The sequence below is a fragment of the Python bivittatus genome, unplaced genomic scaffold, assembly GCF_059951505.1.
Source record: "Python bivittatus isolate LINGU-HERP-01145 unplaced genomic scaffold, Pbiv_v1 ctg000510_np1212, whole genome shotgun sequence".
Classification (NCBI taxonomy): domain Eukaryota; kingdom Metazoa; phylum Chordata; class Lepidosauria; order Squamata; family Pythonidae; genus Python; species Python bivittatus.
Window position 1 is genome coordinate 2,773,930 of NW_028277081.1, and position 22,706 is coordinate 2,796,635.

The 22,706-nt window shown below is 51.1% G+C and overlaps 2 protein-coding genes across 9 annotated transcripts in view; one reads left to right on the forward strand and one right to left on the reverse strand.

The window, feature by feature from the left end:
- LRRC38 (leucine rich repeat containing 38) overlaps positions 1-22,706 on the forward strand; it is an 85,140-nt gene that overhangs the window by 2,113 nt on the left and 60,321 nt on the right. For 3 of the 7 annotated variants that reach the window (XR_015797393.1, XR_015797392.1, XM_088147688.1), the window contains exon 1: positions 14,702-21,667. Coding sequence is in view for 1 of the 7 variants with exons in the window: in XM_088147688.1 (XP_088003814.1) it covers positions 21,055-21,667 (613 nt within the window). In the remaining 6 variants the exon portion in view is untranslated. Of the gene's footprint in view, positions 1-3,694; positions 4,725-5,576; positions 6,873-14,701; positions 21,668-22,706 lie in introns of those variants that run through there. The other 4 variants (XR_015797395.1, XR_015797394.1, XR_015797397.1 and 1 more) reach the window with 4 other exon arrangements.
- PDPN (podoplanin) lies at positions 957-14,684 on the reverse strand. 2 transcript variants are annotated; one of them, XM_007423125.4, is made up of 5 exons: positions 14,459-14,684; positions 9,340-9,425; positions 8,241-8,325; positions 3,919-4,024; positions 957-2,833 (listed from the first exon to the last, which is right to left on the reverse strand). In XM_007423125.4, exons 1-5 carry the CDS (start codon positions 14,526-14,528, stop codon positions 2,827-2,829), a joined length of 354 nt encoding a protein of 117 aa, XP_007423187.1. In that variant the 5' UTR covers positions 14,529-14,684; the 3' UTR covers positions 957-2,826. The 2 variants fall into 2 exon arrangements, with proteins under 2 accessions (XP_007423187.1, XP_007423186.1); XM_007423124.4 differs by having other exon boundaries at positions 3,913-4,024; positions 14,459-14,683.

Below are 22,706 nucleotides of genomic sequence, written 5' to 3' on the forward strand. Positions count from 1 at the left end.
TTTATTGTGGTCAGTCAAGAAGAGAATGTGGTTGCTGCATTCCAGAAGACACCAGAAGGTTGGTTCTCTCTGACCTGTCCTCGGCGGGCACAGGACTGACCCACTTGAGCCCCGGTGCAGTTTCCCTTTGCTGCCCCTGCTGTCAAGCTGCATGGCACAGAGCAGAATGCTTGTGACAAGGCATGTGCGTGAGCCTGAGGTCTCCTGCCTCATGTGGCAGTTCTCAACTCAGAGATGGACCGTCCTTGGCCTTTGGTGCCCATGGACCTGTTCAGCTTGTTCCTCTGAGTCTGCAGTGCCTGCAGCTGGCATTTAAAGTTTTCTCTTGGTCTTGCATTAAAATGCGTATTTGCAGGTTGATAGTAAAGAGACAGAGAAAGAAGGGGGGAAAGACTAAAATGAACTCTGCTGGGGCAAAAAAAAATAATGTTAGACTGGAATCTAATCTGGAATATGAAGGAGAGAGAGAGAGAGATTCATTCTTCCCAGCTTGTAAACTGTCTGTTTATCTTTTGCCTGATGGCTGTCCCTGGCCCTCTTCCTCTCTCTAAGTGGATCCTATTGATAACTTGATGGTGAAAAATTTGGTCATAATTTCAAGAGAAACTGATTTGAAAATATTTTGAAAAACTAGTCTGCACGCTGTTCTTGACTAAATCATCTGTGCTATAAGAGCCAGTGCTTCTCCTTAGACTTAGAAATGAACCAGAAGATGATGTCTTGTAGTTAGGTGTGTGTCACGTGTTCCATTAGCTTCCTTTCTTAACCCCAAAGCAGCTTGTGCATCAGTACTGAGAAGGTTATTGACTGCTGAGGAGGGAAGAGGAAAAGGGCCTGCTGAGGCGGGAACTGTCCAGGAAATGAGCAGAAGACAGCCTAGCCTGTCTTCATCCAAGCTTTAGCAAGCAATTACACATCTTGCTGACTAATTGCTGAAAAAGTAGACAACACCGCCCTTTTCAAATTTTATCACAGAAGACAGGCTTTATCTCCAAAGTTTTGCTGTTTCAGTAACAAATGACACCAAACGTTGAGGTTTTTTACAGGGGCTCTGATATTATAAAAGGATCTGCAACAGATCTTCAGCACATACTCCATGCAGTTGACTGGTTTTGCTTTAGGTGGGAGGGGAAACAAGGCATGCCCCATGCCCCTGGGGTAGTAAGTAATATTGGATGCCATTCAGATACACTGAAATATAGGTTGTTGGCACTGTGTTATATTTCCCAGCCTTGCTAAATGGCCGTTTCATTAGCTATAGGGACCAAAAATAGGTCTTAAGGGGGCCAGATTGCACACAGTAGCTCTCATTTTCTTGTTCAACGTTGCTTGCAATCTGCTGTCACAAAGTATTACTGAAGATACTCCTTAAAAAAAATTCACCTTGAATTTGGGGCTCAATTACATCCCCAGGATTTCTGGAAATTAAATCTTGAAGCAGGAAGGAGCTGCATCCCCTGTCTAGCGCACATGTGCAAAGGAGAGAGCACATGCATACTTAAAGGCTGCTATCTATACTTTTTTCAAGTGTACAATACATCATAGTGGGTTGCAGTCTGGCTGAACACATTTGACTGGACTGATTCTGCCAATTGCCATCCACTGATTTGTTCATTAAATTTTCATGGATGTGCAACAGCAATCTCCTTGTTTTACAGTGATGGCCACATCTGTGGTAGCATCCGCTCAGAGCGTTTCTACAAAGTGGGAGGACCAAATTACACTTAGCACTAAATGTGTCTTCAGAATCACCCCCATTTTTAAACAGGAAAAGCAAGAAGTGCAGGGGGCAGGGTTGATGGTTGCAGAGTGGAAGGAGAGATCTGACTGCTTTTTGCCCTCCTGTGTCCCACCAAGCCCTCCCAAATACCCCTGCCCAACTGTCATTAATGTGATGGGGAAAGGGGGAAACGAAGCTCTTCGTGTGCCCGATGGGGCAGGAGAAAAAGGGAACTTATGCCCAAAAGGAGTGGCTGCGTTTTAGGCATCCTACAACTTCTCTGCATCCATCCACCACTTTCCTTAAAAGCTGGAGGGAATCTCACATCAATGGGTGGAAATCTTAATGCATTTTCTGAAGTGATCTAATCCCCAACCAGAAAGGAGGCAGTGAAGAGATCCCTAAGTTACTTGGGCGTGAACAGCTTCCCAAAGCTGAGTAAACAAAACGTGCGATTATTGCTTACGGCAGCCACAACATCTGCAGTTCCCGAGGGAGAACGGAGCTACCCTTCTCCCTCGCAAGCGGACAGGAAAGTGGTCTCTTTGGGCAAGAAGGCTCCGAGACCGATTCAAAGGCTCGACCTGGAATTTTATGTCTTGCGAAGGGCGGGATGTCCAGATGGTCGTGTCGGTAGCTTCATTTACTTCAAGATACGGAAGGGCATCTCAGCTGCGGATGAGGTGCACTCCGATCTCTCGCCCAAACCGCCGTGGGTTGAAAAACAACTCAAAACAGAAAGAACCCAAGAGAGCGTGAAGGGCGGGTGCCCATCTTGCTCTAGGAATCCTGTCATATGTTGCTTGGGTCCTTTACTTTTATTGCCTGTAAACAGGATCAAAAAGGTAAACAGCTGGCTTGTTCTTTTTTTTTTTTGAAAAAAACAGCTGTTTTCTTTTTCCATTCCTTGGCCATGTACTTAATATGCAAAATTGTTTAAAGGCTTGTTTACAAAGCCTCGTGAGGAAATAGTGTGGAATCTCTAATCAGCTAGCAAACATCCAGTCATTCTTCCCACAGATCATAGTCCAGTGCTAATACAAGAAATTTCCCCTGAAATCAGAAAGTGGCTTTCCAATGCAATTTTTCTCCCTCTTCAGTGAGATTTAGGGCCTGGGAAAAAAGAACAAAGAAAGAAATGGGATAAGTTCAGGGTTATGCCGGACCTTCCTTTCAGGAGCTCAGGAATGCTTATATGGCACTTAGTCCTTCCCTTCCTCTTTTTCCTACTGTGCCCCTGTAAGGTAGGTCTGGCTGGGAGACAGTGACTGGCCCAAGGTCACGTGCTGAGCTTCTGTGGCTAAGGGTGGACTGCCTCGCACCTGGCTGAACCAGATAAATCCACAAATCCATGGTTTTTCCCGATCTCTGTCTAAGCAAATATCCACGGGGTATTTTTAACTTTAAGGCATTTCTCGGTTTCAGCCTTTTCTGATTTTGAAGTCACAATTACAGCTAACCTTTTGAAGGCAGTGTTTTTAATGTTTTGGGGGGGTGGGATTTAGCTTAGCCAGCATTTTGAGGAAGCAGAATGGATTTGCACCTCCTGATCGATATACGGATATGAATCGAATTACCTTCTGGCTGCTTCGCTGAATTCTGCAACCATCTGATTTGAGGACAGGCCTCCCTTAGCTGAAATTTGTTCATCATCAGGCTCTCTGAGTCCCCACACTTTCATTCAGCCCCAAGGAAAACTCTACTCCTGCGGAACTTTTTCGCTCCGGGAAGTGGGGGCAGGCGGGCAAGCTGCTGAAAACACCATTGCCAGCACCCTCTCCCAACTTGCAGGAGTGGGGCTCAGAAAAGGCCCTAAAGGAAATCTAAATCATCTTGGCAGCGAGGCAAAACCACAAAAGCTCCATTCGCAAGAAAAGAAATTGGGGGAAGCAGAGTAGAGCGTTTTAAAAAGTGTATTTTTGGCAGTAGCGTGCCTACAGAAATGACGCATGTTGCTGTTTGTTTTAATCCCAGGTGGCTGCACAGGCTGAAAAGGAAGAACTCATGAGCAAAGAAAGCTGTGTGCCGTTGACACCGGGAGGAGAAAAGCTCGTTCTTCCATGCCACGGACACTTCTAAGTTGAAATCGGTGAATGTGCTGCTCAGACGGCCACACAAGTTCCGGCAGTGCTGAGCCAAGAGGACCACCAGCCTCCCTTTTCACCATAATCCCCGTCCAGCGAAGTACTTACGAGTACCTGCCCGACATTTTCTTGGCGACGGCAATGATGATCCCCGTGGCCACTCCAATAGCCGCAATGGTGCCCAGGACTATGCCAACCAGAGTGGCCGTTTCCAAGCCGTCTGAAGGGGAAAGCAGAGAGACGAGGAATGTTACTTGGAAGAAGCAGCATTACCGTACAATCTGATGCTGGGTCTACTTGGAAGTAAGACTCGTTTTGTTGAATATGACTCCCATCCAGGTGAGAGGGCAAAGCAGCTTTCCCTGGGTGCCCTCTGGCCATGTCAGATGGCAGATCTCATCCTCCGCCAGCCAGGTTTGGGGTACAATAGGAGTGGTAGCCTGGCGACATCTGGGTAGACTCATTGCTCCAAGTTGCAGACCTGCATCTCCGCTGACTAACTGCTGGCTGGGAGGGTCAGCCGGGGCCACTGCAGGCACCCAGGGAAGCTGGGACCTTGGGACTTCCACCTTAGAGAGATCCAACTCTGGCATTCAGACTCATCCGTGAAACAGAAACCAGCCTTTGAAAGAGCCGAGCCGCTGTTTCAGTTGCCGTATTGGGCCTGCTGGCATGGCAGCACCTTTCCCAGGCTCTGGATTAGAGACTGTCCCAGGCAAGGCCTGGGGATTGAGCCTGTGACTCTTCCCCAGTCCCTGAACCAAGCGGGTCAAAAAGGGTGTGCTGGTCTCAGGCCAGGTGCGCTCCCAGCACACCGCATGCCCCTGCCCCCCGCCGGAGGGGAAGCTCCGGCCAGCAACGGGCAGCGCCGCCCAGGCCAGGGGAAGAGCCTGCTCTTCTCCGCTCTGGCAGGTTGGAAGGTAAGCTGGTGCTGCTCTGTAAAGGTTCCTGGGTGAAGAAAAACAGGGCAGTATCGCGCTTGAGCTCGCCCACAAGGCGTGTAAATGCAAAAAGAACTAGTGTGTGTTGGCTCGGTTGCTTTGCTGCTTTGCCGCGTGTGTGCCCCTGCTGCGACGCTGTTCAGAACGCCTTTACAGATGCAGCGAATGCCGCCTTCCAAGGTGTAGAAGACGCAGGGCCAGCTTGCTGGGCTTAGCGGGGGGGGGGTCCGCTGTGCCTGCTCTCGGGCCCTGTTCAGGTGGAGGTTCAGAATGCCTGAACGGTGAATGTGTTATCTGCCGGTCTGAGCGGTCGGCAGAAGGTGGCACCCATAGATCTGAACACAGCAAACCTCCGTCGGCTCAGTTTAGCTGTTGTCGCCCCCTTCCCACGCCTTCCTGCGCTGATGGCGTGCTCGGTGCTTTTGCCCTTCTGGATTGGTGCCGTTCGTTCGTTCGTTCGTTCCCCTTTGCGCTCCGGGTGCTGCAGGCTCTGGGCGCCTTTTGTCTGTGTACTTAAGAATGCAAAACAGACTCTCTGCTGGTGGGCCTGCTAAGCTTGCGGGGGTTGGGTGTGCGCTGTTGGTGCAGCCCCTAGTATATATCGCTGCATATATCGTTTGCATGTGCTGGCCTTTGACCTGCGTGCCGCAGTTCCTCTTTAGTATGCCAAGAGTTAAAAGAAGCGTAGTTTTGCTAGCAAGTCTGTGTGTGTGATTCCTACGTAATCTCTTTTTCCGTACCCTGCTGAGCGCTGCAGTGTAACGCATGGGCCAGTAGGCAGGGCTCCTACGCCCTGAAATACGTTGCCTCTACTCTCTTCTCATTCCGTAGGACCCTGAGAATCATTTTGTTTCAGTAGACACTTGGCATCTCCCCCCCGCCCCGGCATCGGAGAGGGGCCCAAGAGGAACACTAGAGGAAGAGAGAAGGGGTTGCCAAAAGGAACACGGTAGTTGTAAACAGCTAATGTCTGGTATGAGTCATTATTTGGTTAATACCATCAAAGAATATGGTAGCTTGTCCCAGTTAACCAGCGGGGCTGGGTACGGGATGGCTGCAGGCTTGTAAACCCAGGGGTTGGGGTGCAGCGTGAGATTCGATACTTCCTTTCCTAGAAGCAAAAGGGCCCTTCTGTAGCACAACAAACCAGGCAGACGCCCAGTGGAAGTGAACCCCCCCCACCAGCTGGTGGCCAGCTGCTTCTGCCATTCAGTCACGGCCTTCTCCTGGCGCTCTCGGCGGCGGTGAGGAAAGACCTCAGAAAGGAGAAGCAAACTGAGGCCTTCGTACGAATGCTTTGGCTCTGCTGCTAGATGTGAAACTCAGAAGATAGAGGAGAAATGCATAGGAAACGAACCGAAACGACTGACACGTTAGGAGCCTGGCTGGGCTGGGCCTACGTTTATTACAGAGAACTCTCTGAAGGCAAATTATCAACAGCCCTGGGTACCCTGGCACAGATTATTAAATCCCAAAATGGTTGGAAAGGAGGTGGGCAAAAAGGAACTCTTTTACTTCTTTGGTGGGCATGCCCTAAAATAAAAAATATTATGGACTATGGTGAGCAAGGTAATTAGCGTATTATCTCCAAACTATTTGTAGCAGAAATTACGTTTGTTTGTTTTTTATATCTAAAAGTTGTGTTAGTTACACTGCTAGCAGCAGCCAGATTGACAAAAGCTCAGTGCTGGAAATCAGATTCCCACCCAACCCCCCACCGGATCTGTGCTTAAATTAATGTTATATGGATGGAAGAATCAGCACTTAAAAAAAAGATGTATTAGAGGACCCAGACCAAAAGGATTTTATGGTTGGTTGCATCCAATCAGTAAAGGTAAGACTAGAAGTACAGAAGACTTTGGTCAAATATTTAATCTGTAAATTTCATCAATGTTTGTGGCTCTTTTCAGTTTTTTTTGACCAGCATTTTTTTTTTAAATAAAGAAAATGAATCAAAGTTACTGACTATTTAGGTTTACATATTCTGGCCTGGAAATAGGAGCTTGGGGAAACTGCCTTCACTGTAAGATGCAAATAACAGATGCTCTGACTGCTAAATTTGTCCTCAGCTTTGATAAAGCGAGCCTTCTCTCGCAAATCCTATTCTTTGTCCTGGAGGAAAGCTCAGAGATTTATCAGGAGCGGTTTGCTTGCTTTGAGGGGATAAAATGTTGCGCTCCTACGAGTTTGTACCTCTGCAGAAGTATATGTGAGGCCCTATCCGGCTGATCTCGTGCGTGAGCAAGCTATGGGAGATCTTATATTTGTAGAAGGAAGTCTATGGAGCATTATATTGCAAGCACCATATTATTAGTTATGTAAGAGGTTCACGAAATTATATTATTGTGGTATTCTCTCATCCTCAAAGGCAACTTGCAAGTGCACTTTTGCAGACCACAAGTTGCGAACTCCTTATTTAGGAGCCCCTCAGCCAAAATCTACTCCCCCCCTGTAATTTCAGCCCCCCGGAGGAGAGTTCTGCCTTCTGGAGCATCAGAGGAGGAGAGGCTTTTCCCTCTTGGGCTGTTGGAGCCCCACCGCCTTCTCTTCAGCCTGCCCCTGCTCAGGGATGGCTGTTCATCTGACCTCTAAAAGAAAGATACGCTAGATCTGGAAAATCCAGTCAAGGTTGATAGTAATTTCAGCATTTTAGGAAGATCCGCACCCTTTCTCGGACTTTGCGTAAGATCTTTAAAAAATGTAAAAATATAGCTTTAATCAATTTAAATAAATAAATAAAGGATAACCTTTTTTAAAACAAACAAACAAAAAACAAGGCTAGCTTTTCTCAGCTGCCTTTCAACTTCAGACTGAGAATATCCAAAATAATTCGGGATGCTTGTTTATCACGCTGGATCCTTTGACAGGATGGGTTGCATCCCAGGTCCTCGTGGCATCCCCCGGTGGCTGTGGTGGGGTGCCTTGGCCCACTTGCCCCCTCATTCGCCTGCAGTCCCCCTTGCTGGTCATGGGACAACGGATCTGGCCCCGGTGGTGTTTCATGAAGAAGCTCGTTTTGCCTGGCCTCCCAGCCGGCACGAGGAGCAGGCTTCTGCTTTGTCAGGAAACCAGAGGAGAGCCTGCTGGTTTTCTGTTACACGAGAGGAGCAGCACTCATTAGCATGGCTCCAGGTTCAAGTAAGGATTGTGGTAACCCAAGAAAGCAACTTAATCATCCCTCAGTTCGTTCCTTGAGATTCAGCCCAGGCCTGCACCCGGCTGTCTATATACAGACCCCATTTGGCCTCAGGGCCAGGGCTGGCATGGGACCAGCTTGCCCAAGGAGGGGATGGAAGACTAGCTAATTTGGGAGGTTACCTGATCTGTCATGCTCATTATGTAACTGTCAACTTGGGGTCGGCTTGTCAGCAGAGCTTCATAGAGCATCAGCAAGAGTGGCTGATGCTGTTGTGGTGACAGATACTTTTTTTAAAAAATAATGTTTTCATGCTTTTTTTTCCCATTACAAATCTGCAAAATGACCCCACAGCATACCATTAGGAGGTTTTGGAGGTTCTGGCTCAGTTGTGTTCTCACCGACGTCACTGGAAGGCAAGACGCTGTCTGTAGTAATCAGTTCCTAAAAGAGGCAGTTATCTATTAATGTAACCAAACGGGGTGGGGGTGGTCTCATTTATTTATTATTTATTTGTTTTATAACCTGCCCAGATCAAAAGGGTTATAGCAGATTAAAAATTATCAACAGAAACGATCATAAATCAACCCTCTCCCATGATGAACACCAGTAACATTTAATCGTAGCTGAAGATTTGGCGAACTAAAACTGTTTTCAGTGGTCTTCTAAAGTGCCATGAGGGAGGGGGCTTCGGCCATCCCAGAGAAGGGATTCCCTCAGTTCAGGAAAAGGAGGGGCTTTTGACAGGCCTCTCTCCGGATGGGCAGATTCAAGGGAAGATTGATTCATCGGGGTGAATGCAGGATACAGCTGTTCCACCCCTCCCTCAAGAGGAGTGTTTCTAAGATGGGGTTTATTATCTCACGGTGCTTCAGAATGCTTAGGCGGACCTACATGGCTCCCCACCCCTGCCAGGTAGAAGAAGAAGGCCAGGTGGGGTGGAGTGGAGGCTGGCCCCAGTTCCGCCAGTGAGCTTAAGACGTGAACAGCAAAGCTAGCAGAGGGCCTGGTTTGACTTAAGGGCAAAGAGTTTGTTAGCACAGCACGAAACCATGGTTTGCTGAATAAGCCACAAGGAGTATCAAACAAACCACATCGTGACTAGGCAGGCATGCAAGACCTTGTTAATAATAGGGATAGCAAAAAATGGGATTCTCAATTCATATTCTTCTTGCAATTCACCTGTTTTGATTTTCCTTTTTTTAAAAAAAACAAAACTCTGCACTGTTTGGCTATTGAGTTGACCTGACATCGTGCCATGACTGACAGCAAGGCACAATCGCCAAAGACGGATAGCTGGTCTTCTCTTTGCGTGAAGGGAGGCCCAGGGAGAGAGTCCCTGGTTTCTCCAATGGACTTGCTGGCAAGGAAAGGAAGGGCTCGTCCTTCGACTAAGCCTTGCGCCTCCAGTTACCTTGCCTGCTGCCAGACCCCAGTTGCCCCTTTCCAGATACTCACCAGAGTGGGCACTTCGGAATAGTCGGCGGCCTCGCTTGCTCCGGTAGGGTCTGCGGCCGATTCCTCCTCCGCTCGCGGTGTAGTTGCTGAACAAAACACAAGAGGGGCAGCAGGAATGGGGCAGGGGTGGCAGACGTTACTGCTCCGAAGCACCAATGAGCTCCCTCTCTGAAGGTGCCGCTGGTCTGCTGCCTTGAGCCCTTTGGCAGTCCTTCCCTTCCCAATTGAGGGGCCTCTGCCCCGGGCTCCTCTTCACCCGGTTCTGTTTTTCCGTCCTCCTCCCCCCCTCCCTCGTGTGACTATTAGGCTTCAACAATGATTGGGAGGTGGGGTCTTTAAGGTCTTTCACGAGCACAGTGCCCCATGCAAATCTGAGGTGAAGAGGCGCTTCTCAACTATGGGGAGAGGCTTCCCTGAAGCAGCGGTGCCTCTTTTCATGCCTGGGTAGAATGCTGAAAAGCACCCCGTGGCTTCAGTGAATGGCAGGGAGGTGCTGTGCCAGGCACGTCTTCCCAATCATTTTTGAAGCGTGCCCAATCCTGACAGCTCCCCGTTCCCGGTCTGGCTTTCTTCTTCCTTCTGGCTGTTTTTGCCAGAAGGAGGGAGGGAACATGCATGCTTTCCATGAGGGTGAGTGTTTCTCAGAGACATGGGAGGAACAGTTACTTTGGTCAACGGGATACCTTATTTTGCAGGCAGTTCATTTTAATTAGTAGTTAATCGGTAGTTTAATATTACATTATTTCTTGCCCTTGCTCTGCCCTGTTTTGGAGTATGGCTTCTGGCAGATGTATGCAGACAAAGGTGTGTTGTGGGAAGCCTTTTATCAGAGAGGTGGAAATCTCTGGGACCGTTTCCAGTCCCAGGGTTGGCAACCAGAGCGGGAGACAGTGGGGAACCTATCTGGGAGAGAGAGGGTATTTCCATCTACCCCTCTTTCATGCGGCTGAACATGTGTTAAATTCAGGATCATCTTCCTCTGGATGAAATATGGTAGGCGAATTAGGACATGACGAGAAATGGATGAGCTGCATTGGACTACTCTCTGGACCAAGCTAACTACCGCTAGTCCTTGACTTACTGCCATTCGTTTAGTGACTGTTCGAAGTTATGAAGGTTTTGAAAAAAGTTACTTACAACCGGTCCTTGCACTTACGGCTGTTGCAGTGTCCCCAAGGTCATTCTGTCAAAATTTGGGTGCTTGGCAACTGGCATGTATTTACAACAGTTGCAGCATTCTGGGGTCACATGATCACCATTTGCAACCTTCCCAAGCAAAATCAATGGGGAACTGTGTGATTCACTTAACGACCACATGTTTCAATTAGCGACTGCTCCAAAAATGTTGTGAAATCAAATGCGGTCATGTGATGCCTCATTTAACGACCACACCACTTAACCACAAATTTTCCAGTCCCTATTGTGGTTGTAAGTTGAGGACTACCTGTAATGACCTTTGCCGGATGGGGCAGTGCTGCCGATTTGGATGGCTTTAAAAGTGGACCAGACAGACCTTGGAGATCAGGCTGCTGCAGCCCAGCTCCTGAATCGCTGTAGGCAGTAACCCTTCAGCGCTAGCTGCTCCTGAGGAGCCGGGTAGGAGGGGGAATTGTTCTCTGGCCATGCCTGGAAGCCTCCCGAGTGCCCCAGGCTGCCTGCTCCGGGACCAAATGCTGTAGCAGGTGGGCCTCGGCCTCGTCCAGCCTTGGGGCTCCCGCCAGTTCTCAAAAAAAGGTCATTCTCAGACTTTCTCAGAGGAAGACGCGTCTGCCCAGCTGTGAGATCTGCTTGTCATCACTTGTTTTGAGCTAGATGGGAAGCCGTGCCCTGCTTCCGAGCAGGTTTCCCTTTTTCCCTTTTGGAACCAAAGGTGGCCCAGCAGAGCAGAATTACTGGAGGCCTTCCTGACACTGGTGCAAAGGGCAGAGTGCAAACAGTGCGTCCACACACTTCACAGTCAGAAAAACATGAAGCGTTTCAAGACAGGAATCATTCATCGGGCCCCATTCGTGATTTTGCCATTGCGGCCTGAGATTTAAAAGATGGAAACGGCTGAGGAGGAGAGGGCTTTTAAAATAACAATTAGTGAATCGTCAAACGAATTCTTTTTAGCTGCTTGGCAGAGTCCCGGGCTTCATGCGGCAGGGCTCTTCTTGGTGATTTGGAAAACTTTCAGGCAAAAAGACGGATTGGGCACTGCCACCAAATACGGCAATTTGTGCCAGTTTGGTTATAAGTTGGCCAATTTGATCTAGAAAGCTTTCAATTAGTATGGTGCAATTTCCTTTCTGCTGCAAACTCCGTTCTCTTTCTGCAGAAAGCTGATGCAGATGTGGCTTACTCACTGCCCTTTGCAGTGCCAGAATCTGACCCAGCACATTCCATTTCCAAATTTCCTGCCAAGGTGCGCTCAGTCAGGAACAGGGCTGCAACTAATAACTTGACATTTAACAAGGATGGATGTTAGGCATTACGCACAGAGCTGAGTCAAAGTTCGTGTTAAAACCGCAGCTTGAAAGACTGAGGGGTAGGAGGGAAGGCAGGTTCAAGGATTTAAAAACATAATGCTTTTCAGGGTCGTGAGAGTTGCTGCAGCTGAGGCGTTGTGAAGGCAGAAATGGAGCCCTCCTGCCGATGTGGTTTTGTAACGATAACACGCGTTGGTGCCTGAAGCCAAATCAGAGTGAAAGCGACTTTTTCTAGAGTAACTTACAGGATGGTCAGCAAGGCACCCAGTTGCTATGCTTGTACAACTTATTTGCCCATGATTAACCATAACTATTTAACCCAGTTTTCCGGGTTTCCCAGCTCACCGTGCCATGAACCGGTGACCTACGGTTGGCACAGTACACTAGTTCAGTGTCTGCAAACATAGCCTTGGTCAGCAGTCAAAGAAATCCAGACTCCAGGAAGTGACCGACCCTGCAGGCCGGGCAGCTTTCAGAGTCCAGAGTCTGAATCAGCTGCATCCCCAGTAAACCACGATGGAGGCAAAATGGCAGTATGCGGGCGGCGTCACTTCCCTGCAGATGCGAGCCTCACGCAACTGCCTCCTAGTGCCTGATGGCAAGCGGCAACCTAGTCCTCCCCTGCAGACCCCACAGCAGCCTCCTGGAGGCTGACCCGTGGCTGGCCTGCCCCGTCCCTCTGGAGAGCCTGTGCGGGTCCTGCAGGCCCAGCGGCTCTCCTCTGGGCCTCATTGCTCAGGAAGGCTGCTCGCGAGCACGGGCACCGCCCTCCCCTTACACGTTTGCTGGCTGGGGGCTTGGGGTGGCCTGCACGGGAGCCTCCCTTGATTTTGCCTCTCCAGCAGCTTCCCTGTGAGCGAGATGGGTGGCCTGGGAGGGAGTGAGCAGCCAGAGGGCTCCCACGGCTGAGGGTGGAACTGAACCTGGGGCTGCTGGCCCCATCAGATCAGATCAAATCTGTATTACAGCCATAGACCAGCGTAATGCCCGGTCCCAAGTCTGATGCTCTCCTGGCGCTCCTTGGCCGCTTTGTTCACCGAACCAACCTGGCGACAGAATGGACTCATTTTCGGACTTTGCGCAATCCGCAGTCTCCTAAACAGACCCACCACGCAGTGCGCCGCAAAGAACGAGGAGGGTGGTGGCAACCCACTTCCACACACAGAGTTTTCCTTCCTCACCTTCCTTTCTAGCTGGAACCCCCAGCACCTTGGAAATCATTAGGGCTGAGCATGCAGCTGAAAGCAAGGGAGGCTTTCCCGGTGCTCCCAACAGCCTGTCGGGGCAGTGGTTAAGCCCCTGGAGCACCCCCCTTCAGGACACGCAGGGCCTCGTCTCCGGGTGTCAAATGTATTGGCTCCTGGGGGACGTGGCCTATCCATGCAGCAGCATCAGAAGAAAAGAGGATGGGGGTTGCAGCCTGCGAAGCCCCCCCGCCACTGGAGAAGGGCACCTCGGGAGAAGCGGGGCGCTTGCTAAGGAAACACGGGTCTTGCTCACGCATCAACCAGCCTGTGGCGGGTTTTATTATGGCGGGTTGGCTGAGTCTCGCCCGAGCGCACGCCAAGCCACGAGCGCTCGGCCCCGACCGGAGGGAGCTTGGGGGGGTCGGCGGCCCGAGGACCCCGACCCCATGTGGGTCCCGGGCCGTCAGCCCTGCCCCCAGGGAGCCCGTTCTCCCTGCCCCATCTCGGTTCTCCGACTCTTCAGTCGCAGCTGGTTACTGCCCTGTCCCAGGCAAGGGGAAAACCTCGCGCTCGCTCTCGCTCTCTGGCTGCTCTTCCGCTTTACGGCCGAGTTTGGGGAAGCCGGGAAGGCCGGCGGGGTCCCGAATGGCCATTCCAGGAGAGGGGCTCGCCCCGTAGAGAACGCGGGGGTGGCCCGGGGGAGCGTCCCCATGGCAGCCGAGGTTCCTGCTTTGCCCTGCCGTCAGCGCCCGCGGACGGGCATCCATCGGGACGGATTGGCGCGGTGCCCTTGCGGACTGCACTGGGCCCAGCCGGCAGTCCTGCACGGGGCGTTAGCTCCTCCGCCCGCACCCCCCCCTTCAAAACTGCATGGTTGTTGAAGCCCTTCGGTTGTCCGGGTACAGAATTAACAGGAAGAAAGTCTGAATCCTGAAAAATAACCCTTTTACTGGTAAACGAAGTCAACCTCGCTTTTCACTTCCTGGCATAAATAAATGCATTCCTCTCCCATAACGTTCTTTCTGACTTCCCCGCCCGGCCCGTTCTGTCTTTCTCTGCTAATACGCTCCGTGGGTGGCTTTCCCCCCTGTTCTTCTGAAGCTCTCTAGACGCGGAAGAACTTTAGAAAACTAGGAGCATAATATCGCGACCTGTAATCGCTTGCTGGGGCTGTAAGTATGTGGTAACAAAATGAAACTTTTACGGACAACTGTTTTACTGATTAAGCCCTGTTGCATTACAACATCCCATCTGTTTTAGTTTTGCTTCTTTTTACTTTTAAGACTTGTATTTTAAATTGGTTTCTGATTTTATAATGCTTAACAGCCCTGAGCATTCAGGGAGGGACGACTCAAATATCCGTTAACTAAAATAAATCCAGAGATGCTACTTTGCCAAAAATACTGAATTTCCCATGCAAGATAACTCAGATCTGGACATCTGTGCATCTTGCACTATTCTTACCTTCCTTGGCAAAGATGCAGACAGTCACGCCAGCTACGAGGAAAACAAGAAGCTGTATTTTCATGGTCATTTTTGGATTCTTGTTCCTTTTAAAAAAAGAAGAGCAAAACTAGGTTGTTCAGCTCGGAATAATCCCGTCCCTCCACAGGCGCCCTAGTCTGGCAAAAGTTTCTCCGGGCTTGGCCGTCCTGGCTGCTCTTCCTCTTTCCCGGCCTTGACAGAGTGATGGAAGCAACTGAGAGGGGACTCTGCGTTATCCCGTGTCCTGCCGACTGGGTGGGATTCAGAGGGTCCCAGGGGGCAGGCCCCGCCCCACCCTCCCCGTGATCTCAGGTTTAAAGTTACAGGAAATTTGGAAGGTGCCAGATGACGGGTCCTCTGTGATGAGGCATAAAGACAAGGCAAGCAGAGGGGGAGGTGAAAGGGGACCCCTCCCTCGCAGGCAGGGCTGCTTGTGTTTTCCAGGGATGAAAATGAGCCCTAGAGGAACGTCTCTTGCAGCAAGGTTCTTCTCTGCTTGCTGGCAGTTGCTCGGTTCTCTCCCGCTTGCAGAAGAGGGAAGGCAGCCACAGGAACAGACCGAGGACGGTGTGGCAAGCGGGTTTCTGACCCTGGACTTGATTATCGTATCTGTCCTGCTCGATGCCGTGCAAAGTGTGTAACAAGGATTTTTCTTTCCCTCCGTACCTCGTGCCTTTCAACAATTTGTGCCCTGTTGGAGAACATAAAGAAACCTGGGTAATCCTGACCCTCCCTTTAACCCCCACACCAAAAGGAGGAGAGCATGAGAGTACGTACATGAGTGGTTTTTAATTTTAAACGCAAGGAAATCAGGAGGATGAGGCAGAAAAGAAGCGGTTTCTGCTGCTCTGAAGCTAAGCTGTGCTGTGAACCGGGAATAAACCTGTGTTTTAATTTGTTGAAAGGGATAAGTATCACATGAACCTTGGCCAGATTCCTGGACTTTATAATTTTTGCAAAATAAATCTGTGGCTCTAGAGCAGGGTCCCCAAACTCTTCAGCTCACTGACCCCTTCCTGAAGTTTCAGATTGTTCATCGACCCCCAAACATTTATTATATGAAAATAATTTAATAAATACGACTTTAACTAATAATACTACAAATAATAGGAATAAGAATCACGGATAGTCCCATCGACCCTTGTGGGTCAATATTGACTACTTTGGAGAACACTGCTCTAGGGATAAGTCTGTCCCCAAAAGCCCCTCTGGAAGCCACTGCAGACCCTTCCAGTGCACGATGCTGCCCCATTGTCTGCTTTCACATGTGCAAAGGGGACATTAATTGCACACAGGAAGTGATGAATAGGGCTGTGTGAATAGGCTCTGGTTAAAATTGCTAATTTGATCTCATTTGACTGACGTGAGGCCTTCATGCACGTGCAAAAGCCCTTCTGAATCAGCAGATTGGTTTGGAGGCACCTGATTCGAATCTCCATTGAATCTCTGAATTGAATCTCCCCGCTGCCCTAGGGATAAGGGGCATTTAATTAATGGACTGACCCATTCAGTCCCCGCCAGCTTTTGTCCTTCTTCCTGCTCCTCTTGGCCTCCCATCCACCGCTCAAAGGCTCGCGTGGCCTCGGACCCGTAAATGGGGCGGAGGGATGGGTCCTGTTCGGAAGCCGGTGGAAGGCCTCCCTCTCAGGCAGGGGTGCAAAGGGCTTACTCCTCCGGGCTTACTCTCTGCTCGGGACCCCTGAGACTTGCAGGGCTCCAAACTGTTGGGACTTGACAGTGGGGACACTGGACCGCTGGCCCAGCCAGGACCTCTTTGGCTGGGCCAGACGACCTGGTTGCCAAGCTTCCTGGGAAGCTGACGGAGCACACAGCCCAGCTCCGACTCGGGAAGAAAAGGACCTCTTCCGTCTCCCTGCGGAGTCTCCAAGCCAGTTACTCAAAGCTTGGGCAGTGGTGGAGAACACACAGAGCAGCCTTCCTTGTTGTCCTCTGCTTCACCGCCCCACCTGATGATGAAGGAAATTGTTTGCGTGCGTTCGGTCCCGTTCTTTCTTTTATATCTCTGCCTGCAGAGGAGAAATCTGGGGGAGGAATGTTCATGAGCCTCTCCCTAGCTTTCTGCCTCTCCCTGTGATTTTGATTCCCTTGTTTTCACCCACTGAAGTCACCGGCTCTCCCAAAATGTGTCCCTGGAGAACTCCTGGGGGCTCTTTCATATGGGTTGCTGTTAGCTTGGGTGAGAAGCATCAGCCCTCCTGAGCACTGCCGATTTAAACCGTCTTTCCCACGGAGAGCCCGGTGCATGTGGGCCCTGAGGCCATAGCTCCCACTCCCTGGTCCTGGAAGGAGGAAAAGCCCTTGGGTCACCTTGCAGTAATAAAGCAAATGTCACTCGCAATCTCACAGAATCCTAGAACTGAGGGGTGGGACAGGGCCACAAGAACCACCCTGCCTAACCTCCTGCTGTGGGCAGGAAAACCAACCGAACCGTTCCCAAGAGGGACCACCTGGCCGCTTCTCAAGGGCCTCCTGAGATCCGTAGCGGGACTGTTACGCTGCAGGGCAGATCTGGTGAAACAGGTCCTTCAGTTTCCAAAAAGCTTTCTTCCTCGTCCAAAGGGCTTGTTTTTGTAGCTCATCCTCAGTCTGCGCTGGAAATGTTTTAGAAGTTGTGCGCTGCTGGTGGTGTTGCCATAGGTCAGAAGAACCGACGTCTTGCTGTTTTCTTCCTCTCTCCCGTTGCACGCGAAGGCTGGGTCTTCAGAAGAGACTGGGGAGGTCCACGTTCAGATTCTCAGCCATGGAGCTGGTTCTCCCTTACAGAAGAGGAAAAATAAACTACAACATTTGGCTACGTTTAGCTTAGAAAGTGTCCGGCTCAGCCGTTGACCTAGCAGCTCTGCTCTCACGTGGCCTAGGCCCAGCTAGTGGTCACCCTGCTTAGCTCTTAAGGGTTCAGTTGATGGTGCCAAACCAGAACATGGGTCAGTTTAGTAAACACAACCAATGAGTAAGGCGAGACATGATGTAAGCGTATAAAATCTTGCTTGTGGTCTGTGGAAAGTTTTTCTTCCTCTCTGAGGCTGCTGAGACGTGGAGTCTTGTTCAAGACGAACAAAAGGAAGGGCTTCCTTCCAAAGCGCGTTGTGAAACCAGGGAGCTCTGCAAAGTTTGGGAAGGGCTTGTGGATGAGTCCCCAGCGCTGCCACTAGAGGGAGCACGGGCTTCGCAGGCCCTCACACGCCTGCTAAAGGAGCCAGAAGGAAGGATGGACGGATGGATGGACGGGGCAGGACAGAGCTGGACATGGGGACCGTCTGTCCGTCTCCCCCTCCTGCCCCCGGCCTTGGTGGCTTTGGTTTCCCCAAGCGGAAGGTTGGAAGGATTTTGAGCCATGGGCAGAGGTTCCCTAGCGCAAAACACTTTCCTTCGGTCTCCCTCCCAAATTCCTTCTCTTTGGGAAGAGGCTTCTGTTTTTCTGCCTTGCGCTTCAAGCCTGAGAAATTCTTCTCAATTTCTTGCAGGAACATCCTCACATTTTCTGGTGAAGCAGCAGTGCTGGGGGGGGGGGGCGATGTTACCTTCTCTCTGCAGCTTACCTGTCTGTACCCACCTCCCAATTTTAACTCCCACCCCACCCCTGGAAGAACTCCCTCCTGACCAATTCTCCAGGGAAGTGAAGGAAGCTCAGCAGGCGGACAAAGCTGTTTTCAGGGAAGGCAGGCCAATTGTTTCCACCCAAGCGAATGAGAACATGCAAGGAAAAAGCAGGAACACTTTCGGGCGGGCTAGTGGCTCCTTGTTTGGAAAAGGATGGAACGCGGCAATGCCCTGAGGCTGCTGTTCGGAAGGCCCGGTCCTGCCCAGTCTGCCTGAGGAGCCTTCTGGAGAAAGGAGAACAGGCCGAACGGACTCTGAATTAACCCTGACTGGCCCCTGGTCACGCAGGCGAGCGACACGTGCCTGTCCAAGACGTTGATTGGCTGCCTCCTTGCCGGGGGAAACGGGACAGACCCCGTGCTCACGCCAGCTGGAGAAAACCCACTAAGAGAGGGGAGCTGGGCATCTCTTGCATGGGGCAGAGAAGGGCACCTGCGTTTCTGACCTCGGCTTGGAGGGTCTCCCTGAGAAGCACCGGGGCCTTGAAAAGAGGAAGGGAGGCCGCAAGACTGCCACTATCTGGCCCAAACCTTGTGCCTGGACTTCCGCCGGATTTGCCGAGCCCCGACCTGCCATCTTGTCTATTTAGAGGCACCAAACAAACCAGAGCCTCCTGCTATTTGTTTTCAGCACTTTAGCTTCTAAGGTACACTTCTTCTGGACATGGAGGTTCCACCTGGGCACTATGGCTAGCCTCCAGAAATGTAATTATTCATCGAAACATCGAATCGGGGGGATGTTAGTGCTCAGCGCAGGGTCCGCTAGAGCATCTCTGACAGATGGTCATCCGGCCTGTCTTTGACGACCGCAGTCTTATCCCCCTCAGTTGTGGAAGCCTTGGGGTGTGTGTGGGGCATGCGTTGGTTGGATGCAGGAGAGATGAAATGTCCCCCCTGAAAAGGACCGTCCCCGATCCTCAGAGCCGTCTCTGAGGGGGACAGATACGAGAACTGCCAGTCCCGGGCGATGCACCTCTGAAAATAAAGCTGCTGATGGCACACGCCACGGAGGTGAGATTCGGTCAACGGATCCCTTCTCCAGACCCGTGTTTGGATTGCCTTCTGTTCCGAAGAGCGGCCACTCCACGGGGTGATCAGGGGAACCGAGGCTGCATCTCTCTCGGCAATGGGATTCCTGTGCACAGCATGAAATGAATAAATGCGAGCAGTCTCCTCCGAGCAGTCTTAAAAGTAATTTTCTTTCCGTGTTATTTTAAAGCATTCGCCGTGCCCACATTCCTGGAGGGCATTCAGCCCATTAACTTGCAGTACTACAAGCAAAACAGAAGACAGCCTGGGCTCCCACCTTTCTTGGGGGAAAGGGATCCAGGGCAGAGATGGAGAAGTGGTGGTCTTTGAGATGTTGCTGAACTATGTCTCCTGGCAGCCCGGCCACATCAGGCGTGACTGGCGTGCTCAAGCAGCCCGGACTTTTTTCTTTCACGGCCCAAGTTGGCAGATTTAAAAAAAAAGCAAAAACAGTAACAGCGAACACAGTTTTGCACTCAATTTTCCACAGAAAGTGCTTCCCTCTAATGGAGACTTTGGTAGGTACAATTTTTCAGAATGCGTTTTTTTTTTTTGCATGCAATTTGGAATCAAGAACAGCATTGCAAAATCAGGAAAAGTGTGAAAACCACAGTATTCATTTTGGATGAAACAACTAAAAATGTAAGCTGAACAAATTTCACACCCAACTTCATTGAATACGTGGTTGTTTTATTTTGTGGTTTACTTGTTTTGTCATTGCACGTGTTAAGATTTTCCCTTCCTTCCCATCTGATTTATACCCCTGATGACACTGCGCATGCTGTCCTGGTCATTGGCAACATGCTTAGCAAAAAGAGCATTCCTGAAACCAGATCTTTTGTCAAGGTGCAGATTCATATCGGGGCCGTAAGGTGGTCATAAAATGAAATGAAATGAAATGAAATGAAGGAGGACAAGGCTGCTGCACACCGGGTGCTCCCTGCTCCGAACGAACAGGGAATAGCCTCACGGGCAAAGCAGAGGTCCTCAGGCATCCGTTCTTCCTCCCTACAGGTCCAGGAAGCAGTTTGGCACACGCGGAGGCCTCACGAACTGCGCCCACTTAGCATGCAAGGAAAGGCAGTTACGTGCCCCTTGCCTCCCGAGGGGTCTCCCGGTTTGGGGGAGCGAAGTGCCCCTTCCGCCTTAGGGTCCAAATGGTCTTCAGGCACAGACCCCATTCTGTCGGCAGCTGCAGTAGCCAGGTTCAGCAGTCCTTGAAGCGGCCCTTAACAGGAAACGTGGCTGTCTGGGGGATGTTTCCACTGCTTAGCGACTCCCAGTTATAATCCACCTAGCATTTGAACACGAGGGAGGGCTGGCTTCCCACAACGCATTCAACTAGGCTAAAATAGGGTTGAGTGAATTGTAATTCAGTGCGTTGCCCTTGCCTCAGCTTGTTTTTGACCCTAAAACCATCCTGGGATGTATTTACTTGCGCTTGCTTGTCCTGTAAGCACAGCTCCTGTGAGTTGCTGATCCGGTTTTAGGGCTTAATTCTGTGGCGTGAATTCAGATGAAGGGAGCGAAACGTGCGGAGGATGAGAAGAGAGCTCCTGCTGCCCTCACCCGAGAATGAGACGCGCTTCACTTTATTTCTGAAATCCAGGGCCTTCCTCGGTGGCTTGAGGGCAGGGGTGGCCGTCCGCAAGCCTCCCCCCACACCTCCCCCTCACCCCTTCTCTCTTCATCTCCTCCCGGGGTCCCCTCCTTCTCCCCCTCTCCACTTGTGCTGGTTGCTTTCCCGCCTCCTCTTTTGATGGCTGCTATCCGATCTGTGATACGTGATCTCTCGGCTAAGACAACACGCTTCCGACCACTTCCTGCTCTGCTGTCTCACGCGCAAAAGCCGGGCGCTGCCGCTCTGCCAAGATGATGCCTCCTCTGCTGGCGGCGCTGGCTCTCCTTTGGCCGTGCTGAAACCTGATGATGCTGCCATGCTTCCCACCGCTGGTCTTGCTTTGCTCGGCCTTCTCCTTGGGGCACCCCTGCCCTGCCATCTGCAGCTGCATGGACTATCACACCATCGACTGCCGGGGTCGAGGGCTGCCTCACCTCCCCACCCCGTTCCCCCTGGACGTACGGAAACTTCTGATCGCCAACAACAACATCCAGAAAATTCCAGAAGACTTCTTTGTCTTCCACAGTGACCTGGTCTACTTGGACTTCAGGAACAATTCCATTACTACCCTGGAAGATGGCACATTCAGCAGCTCCAGCAAGCTGGTATATTTGGATCTGAGCTATAACAACTTGACTCAGCTGGGCGCCGGCATCTTCCGGTCAGCAGAGAGGTTGATCAAGCTACACCTCGGGAACAACCACCTGGTAGCGGTGGACGAGGCTGCTTTTGAGAGCCTGGACCAGCTCCAGGTGCTGGAGCTGAACCACAATGACTTAAAGGCGCTGGATGTGGCCGCCCTGGAGGCACTACCCAGCCTACGGATCCTCCGCCTGGAAGGCAACCCCTGGCTCTGCAACTGTGACTTTGCCAGCCTCTTCCACTGGCTGGAGGAGAACGCCTTCAAACTCCCGAAAGGTAACCCTTCCGCGCTCCCAGAACATCTGCCTGCCCGCCGTTCCCTGTACGTCCTGTTCTTGGTGGCAGATGGTCTCTCAGACGCCGGCTGCTCTTGCCCCATCAGAATGTCTTGTTCAGCCTAGGGAAGTTTGTTGGTTTATTTCAAGATTTGCCCGACTGGCTGCCCGACTCGTGCTCTCTTCCTTTGAAACTGCACTCTGGGGTCCCAAATCACAGGAACTTTCCTGGCTCCCTGACCATCCCTTTTTGTTAAAAAGGATGGGCCGGCCTGGAGTTCCTGGCAGGAGGAGGGGTAAGAAAGCGAAGAGGATTTTGGCCACAGCGACCCTCAGGGTGGCCGAACTGCTTTTAGCGGTCTCTTTGGAGCCCGTGGCTTTGGAGCATGTCCGAGCGGTCCCTCGAGGCGGGTTGGGGGGCTTTCACAGCTTCTCCCAAGCAGATGGACTGGTGGAAGTGTTGCGGGATGCACCGCTTGGCTGTGCGTGAGTGCTGGTTCACGCTGGAGCTTGGATTGGAATGGTGTCTCCCATTCCCCCTGGGAAGCAGATGCTGGTTCCAGGAAAGGTCTGGGGGGGCTGTTGACCTGACTCGGGAGACGGCTTGGGTGCGTGAGAGTGCCTGGAACTAAGCTGGACCTTCCTGCCCAGTGAATCAGCCGAGCCTCCCTCTGGCACGGTGATTTTCCACTTGGGGAGATCTGAGCGAAGCGTTAACTGGAGTTTCTGCCATTTAGTCTGCGCTTCCTCGGCGGCCAGGAGATTCTTCTGGGTTTTCCAGAGGGTGCCAATGCCCCACTCGCGGTGGCTTGTGCATAACTCCCTAGAAAGCACGCTGCCTTTACTTTATTGTTTATTTTTGCCTTTTTAAAATCCACCGAGAGAAGCTATTCTCTCACTTGTCTTGTGGCTCCAGGACTTGAAGTGGTTGGAGCTGTACCACATGCTTAAGTGGGCTCCTGAATTAACCTATTTTTGCGCTTTGCACCAGATGCTGACTGAATCCTTGGCCGATTCTCACAGGAATAAAACCTACCGAA

What these genes read in the sequence shown, in the direction of transcription:
- PDPN (XM_007423124.4), bottom strand. Translation starts at nt 14,528, where the DNA reads ATGACCATGAAAATACAGCTTCTTGTTTTCCTCGTAGCTGGCGTGACT. An exon ending in CTGCATCTTTGCCAAGGAAG is followed by an intron (nt 9,426 to 14,458) that starts GTAAGAATAGTG and finishes TGTTTTGTTCAG; the next exon opens with CAACTACACCGCGAGCGGAG. An exon ending in ATTCCGAAGTGCCCACTCTG is followed by an intron (nt 8,326 to 9,339) that starts GTGAGTATCTGG and finishes TGCCTCTTTTAG; the next exon opens with GAACTGATTACTACAGACAG.